This window comes from Triplophysa rosa, linkage group LG21 (genome assembly GCF_024868665.1).
Source record: "Triplophysa rosa linkage group LG21, Trosa_1v2, whole genome shotgun sequence".
In the NCBI taxonomy this organism is placed as follows: Eukaryota; Metazoa; Chordata; class Actinopteri; order Cypriniformes; family Nemacheilidae; genus Triplophysa; species Triplophysa rosa.
In genome coordinates this window covers 2237192-2243191 of record NC_079910.1, presented here as the reverse complement: position 1 = coordinate 2243191, position 6000 = coordinate 2237192, and the positions used below count along the sequence as shown (strand labels likewise).

The following is a 6000-nucleotide window of genomic DNA, read 5'->3' as shown; positions in this document are numbered from 1 at the left end:
GGCTCATCGGCTTTACCGTAATGTACACACCACAACGCTGGAGAACGACAGTGATATTACTTTCAGTCGTCTAACGCGTGTGACGCTTCTCTTCGTCAAAGATGTCTAAACCCAAGTTAATAGTGTTCGACCTCGGTACGTTTTCAGTTTTTGACGCTAATCGTAAAACCTAAAGTAACGATTCGTTGAAGAAGTGAAAGTATTTCTGTGATCAGCTTTAATGTAGAAAGCAGGAAATGCTTGTTCTAATTCTAGTCATATTTTGTGTGGTTAAAAGTTTTTTTACACCCCGCTGATAATAACAACAACAACAACAACAACAGAAACAATCACAGGAATTCTTATAGATTTTACGTGTATTGTGGGAATTGTATTTACTGTAAATCATTAGAATGCACAGTATATTGTATTTTCAGCCGTGTACAATAACATACATGTCTGACACCCACTAAAAGGTTTCATGGTGTCCTTTAATGTGTTTTTTTGCTTTTTCACCTTTCATCAGATTACACTCTCTGGCCGTTTTGGGTGGATACACACGTCCGTCCGCCCTTTCACAAAGATGACAGGTTTGTCTACCTCATTACTGGGGCGTATCGGCTCTTTTCTTCTTCCTCAAGTTATGCAGTAGTCTGATGTACCCTTCCTGTTTTCCTGTAGTGGCACTGTGCGAGATTCAAGACTTGATCGAGTTTCTATTTACCACGATACAGAAGAGATCCTGCGCTCACTCCACAGTCAGGGCTTCAAGATTGGCATTGCATCACGGTAAGATTTCCAAAGTCTTCAAATCTCACACTTAATAACCAGTCTGTCAATATATTCACCTCACCGTTCCCATACTGTGTTCATTTGCTGTGCACACCGACAACATTCAATTTTTATTTAAAGGTTCTGTATGCACATTAGAATTAAGCAAGCTTAACCTTAAGAGAGAACTTTGAACTTCTTAAAGCAGTAAAAGCACATTTTTTACATATTAAGATAATTAATATATCCTCTAATTCAGGCATGTGTCAAATCTGTGGCCTTTCTCTGTTTCTCAAAGCACCAGCGAAAGGGAGGGAGCCAATCAGCTACTGTCACTTTATAATCTCAACCAATACATTTCCTTCAAAGAGATCTACCCCGGGTCAAAGGTCACTCACTTTAAAAGGTAAAGTAAAGAATTAGCAGCCTAGACGTCAGTCTGCTCCTCGCACAACACTTCACCGTACTGCTTTCGTATTCATTCAGATTGTGAAATTAATGAAGCATAGGTTTTACCTATAGAAGGAAAATAATGACCACGCCGGGACATAACAAGGATGTACAACTTAGTTTTAGATACAGTATGTTCTCTAAAAACTTAGCAAGTAAAATGATATCATTTTAGATATAAAGATTTCTTCACAGTGCAGATATTGTGGTACCTGTGTGTGTGTGTGTATCTGGAGCCGTCTGACGACTGTGTTTTGTCTCCAGGCTTAAAGCTGACAGTGGAGTCCAGTTTTCTGACATGATGTTTTTTGATGATGAGGACAGGAACATCGTGGAGGTTGGAGGTCTGGGTGAGTCTCCGCTTATTCTCCTTCATGATGTTTCCAGACCTCTGAAACTGTTCAGTTATGTTACTGTGAAAGTTGTTGGTTGTTAGTGCGATTTGCTGAATCACTGACCACTTCCTGTTTTTTCTAGGTGTTCACTGTGCGTTGGTTCATAATGCCATCACCTCTAAATTAGTCCAAAGTGAACTCGAGAAGTTCAGCAGAAAGAAATGACATCCATCTGTTCCCCTGGAGAAAGAATATATTTATTCAGAGTGAATTTGTTTTTATCTGGTTTTACAGTTGTAAGTAGGGATGCACCGATATGGAAATTTTGGCCGATAACAAAAACCGATAATTCTTTAACCTTGGAAGCCGATAACCGATATATTGGCCGATATACAGTATCTAAATATTACTATACAATTCCTATGACTGAGACAAAAGGCAAAAAGTGGACAACTGCTTTTGTTTAAAACAAGGTAACCATTAGTCTCTTTTTTCCCCTGAAAAGCATGTACCAAGCCTACTTTACACTAGTTAACGATTCTTTAACCTTCAAACTTTTCTGGTATATTTTTTATTTAATAAACAAATTCTAGATGTTCTTCCAGAGCAACCAAGAAAAATGTTCTTACTAGCCACAAACAGGTCTCAAGACTGAAAGCATTCAGACAGCAATCTGATTCAAACAATATGCTTTTGTTCGTATAATTTACATGTACAATGTTTTGCTAATAGCAGTAAGTGAATTATGACAGAAAGACAGCACTGTATTTTAACTGTAAGCAGCGTGCATCTGAAGAAGTTTAACCCGAGCAAATGATTTATGATTTATCGGCTATAATATATCGGCCTTAATTTTATTATCGATAAATCGATACTGATATGAACGATCATTTATTGTGCATCACTAGTTGTAAGTGTAACTTTTAACTGTACAGCACATGATCAGTGTGTTTAAATGATTACTATATTTGACTTTTATAAATTGTACTACACAGAGAATATATGGAAAATAAATGGATTTTCTACACGTTTTTCTACTTGTTGTGTTTACTTTTAAATGAAAGATAAGATTTAAACAGAATCTTTGTTCCCCAGGGAATGCACATATGGATAAAAGATCTAAAATTAGTTAGACTGAATTGTAATCTGATTCATAATTACAAAAAAACAGTATGAAATTATGAAAAACGGGAACAAACAACTATTGCACATGTGAACCAATTTTAAATAAGTTTTCTGAAATTGTCACACCATAGAAAATGTGTTATTAACCACCCAACCGAATGTGAATGATAAAAAATAAAATAAATAAAAGTAAATAAAATAAGTGATCAACATCTTGAAAAAATGAGCAGTACTGTCTGCTCTCAAACATTGGGGGCGTGCCCGCTGTCGGTGCTGAAACCACGCCCACTCAGCTTTAGCCAAGCAGTTCAGTTTTGGAAAGATTTCATTAACCAATCAACTGAGTGATAAATGTCATTGTGAACCGGAAGTTGCTTACGTTTTTACTTCCGTATTCTGACACATTTTCGAGTGAAATGGAATTTGGAATGAGAAAAACAGTGGGCGTGGCTTTTGTCTTTCTCTGCGATTTGATTGGATGTATAAAAACAGCTGTTGCATTTTGAAATGAAACTGGCAGCAGACTGAGTTGAAGGGGAGGAGTTAACGGATGCTCCACCCAAGCCATCTAAATTACGTCATTTGAGATGGATCGTCGTTTCAGGGTGCAAGTGCATTTTCAGATTTTAATTTAAGATTATGAGGGTACATGAATTTTAAAAAGAAATGACCCACATTGATAAGCTATTTACTGCTGCAATATTTCATGAAAAAATAAGAATTGTCATTTTTTATTTCACTGGGACTTTAACGTTGGTGGCAAAAATAACAAAACACAACTACACAATATTAATAGCCATAGAAAGATACTTTTTGTTGAAATAAACCTGGTCTGAAATTTGCATATGCGCAATTTTTCCTCACACAGGATTAATAAAAAAATGAGCATGAATATGTGCACATTCTTCGGGAACTATGTAGGCACACTTAAGCATGAAATCTACGCAGTTTGGCCCCAGAACCCCTTGATAGTCCACGTCTTTACTTCAGGGCACAAATTTTACGCACGAAACATATAGCATAGATTCATTTTAAACTCTCCGTTTTATGAAATGTGCCCTAATCCCCCGAAGTATCTCCCCATAATATATCTTATTACAAAGTTAACCGCAGTTCCCTTATTCAATTACTTTCCCTACCGTAAGGTCTTGAGATACTCTTGCGGAGTGCAAACGTTAAGATATCACAAAAGTTGAATTTCTCCAGCTACAGTACACAAACAGCCACAGGACATCAGCTCACAGCAGATGACAACAGGGTCTCCCAGAATTTTCATAACTCAAAGTTCTCATAACCGAAGCTACATTTTCCTATTCACAACACCAGCTCGCAATAACAAGGGGATTGGACTACAGAGAGTAGCCAATCACATTCTACCGTCCGGCGCTGCACGTGAGAGATATAAATGTTTAAATGGACAGCTCAGCCAAAAATGAAAATTCTGTCTTCACTTACTCACCTTCGAGTTGTTCCAAACTGTTCCTGTATATATTTTTTCTAATGAACACAGAGAAAAATGTTTGGAAGAATGCTTATAACCAAACAGATCTTGCCCCCCATTGACTCCCATAGTAGGAAAAAATACTTCTGTTTTACTTTGTGTTCTGTTGAACACAAAAGAAGATATTTTGAAGAATGTAGGACAGCAAACAGTTCTCGGGCACTTTTGACAACCATTATCATTTTTACTACAATGGTAGTCAATGGGGTCGAAGAACTGTTTGTTTACAAGCATTCGTCCAAACATCTTTCTCTGTGTTCATCAGAACAAAGAAATGTATACAGATTGGAACAACTCGAAGGTGAGTAAATGATGACAGAATTTTCATTTTTTGTGAACTATCACTTTAAGAGCTGCATGAATTTTCGAGTAGTATTGCAGGTAATACTGTCTTGGAGGTATATAGCCGTTTCAAACTTAAAAAACGTTTTATCGCTCTGTGGAGGGTTTGTGTGTTTTCTTGAATAATTTAGTGTGGAGAGTAACCGTGGCCCACATCGCTGAGGGTCTGGAAACCCACCGCTCGCCCTCCTCATTTAAAGGCGTTCCACCTCAGACTGTTAATGGCGTGCTTTTGCCTGCCGGGTCTCGACTCTCTTTTGAATAAGTGATTCTGTGTCGACCCGTTAAGATAAAAGCCGAAAGTGCAGCATCTCTTCCAGTTCAAGAGATAGACAGAAGATGCGCTTGATCTGGATCACTCGTCCCGGGGCTCGAAGCCTGCAGCGCGCATCTCGGGTTAAGATCTAGACTTTCTTCTGTTCTTCAGTTTCATCCGTCGGAAATAAAAGTACAATTAAGTGCATGTAGGTCAATGGCAAGACACCCATTTCTTATTTATCTTTTTCTTTTTTAATGCAATTAAATGCAATTGAATACCAGATATGAGGAACATCTAGCGAGAGCTCGAAAAAGATTCATTCTCCAGCTATTCAAAAACCTCACTCAGTGAAATACAATATGTGAAAAAACAACCTCGCACCAAACCACAAAAAGCTGACTGTGTGGCACATTCAATAGAGAATACACAAACGGACTTTAAAATCATTATTTTTTCATTCAGCTGCGTCCTTTCTACGTTAATGTAACTAAATTCATTCATTAAATCGACAGCAGCAACACAAATCAAATCTGACACAGCAATGCAATGCAAGCGCATGCGTTCTGTCTGAACATCACCAGTCAGATATGAAGACATCATCTCAGTGCTGTGTTGGTGGTTCTAAAAACGATTTCAATTATTAACGCCAGCTTGAAACATTAATGCGGTGGATTATCGTTATGAACCGGAGCCAACATCACATATTTAAAGGTTTTAAAGGAACTGTCAAAGAAAAATGACAGCCCGCTAACCTTTATAATAACTAATAGCATGTCTGATTTAAGCCATTATGTATATTAATGGGTTTGAGTGAAATAGGATTTTTTAATCGATGTTAATATTTTAGAACATTAAAACTGTAAAAGCTATGATTTTCATATATTTTACATCCAGTACAAGCAAGGATCTTGCGTGACAACTAATTCATGCTTTCATTTATGTCTAGCTATTTAAAACCAAGATGTTTTCCACTATAGGAACTTTTATAATACAATTACAAGGAACGTGATAGATAAAGTCTCTTTTATACCTTTGATGGCACAGACAATAATGTAGTCTTTGTTTAAATAAACACCCATATAATTTATAATGCGATGCAATGCAGCAGATTTTGTACGCCTTAGCTACCGTATGGCTTTTAAAGACTTAGAATCGAATATATTTTGTTTTACAGATGAAAGAAACTTAGGAGGCAATAATAGAAGAAAGGCTAAACCAAGTTACCAGGTTTCTACAAT

General features: G+C 37.1%; 1 protein-coding gene across 1 annotated transcript; it reads left to right on the top strand.

Annotated features, from left to right (window-relative positions):
* mdp1 (magnesium dependent phosphatase 1) lies at nt 1–2562 on the top strand. The gene is made up of 6 exons (XM_057319511.1): nt 1–135; nt 506–569; nt 661–768; nt 1049–1156; nt 1465–1550; nt 1678–2562. Exons 1-6 carry the CDS (start codon nt 102–104, stop codon nt 1758–1760), a joined length of 483 nt encoding a protein of 160 aa, XP_057175494.1. The 5' UTR covers nt 1–101; the 3' UTR covers nt 1761–2562.
* The last annotated feature ends 3438 nt before the right edge of the window (nt 2563–6000 follow it).

Coding starts and splice junctions, on each gene's coding strand:
- mdp1 (XM_057319511.1), top strand. CDS start 102: ATGTCTAAACCCAAGTTAATAGTGTTCGACCTCG. Junction 570..660: donor CCCTTTCACAAAGATGACAG/GTTTGTCTACCT, acceptor GTTTTCCTGTAG/TGGCACTGTGCGAGATTCAA. Junction 1,157..1,464: donor AAGGTCACTCACTTTAAAAG/GTAAAGTAAAGA, acceptor TTTTGTCTCCAG/GCTTAAAGCTGACAGTGGAG.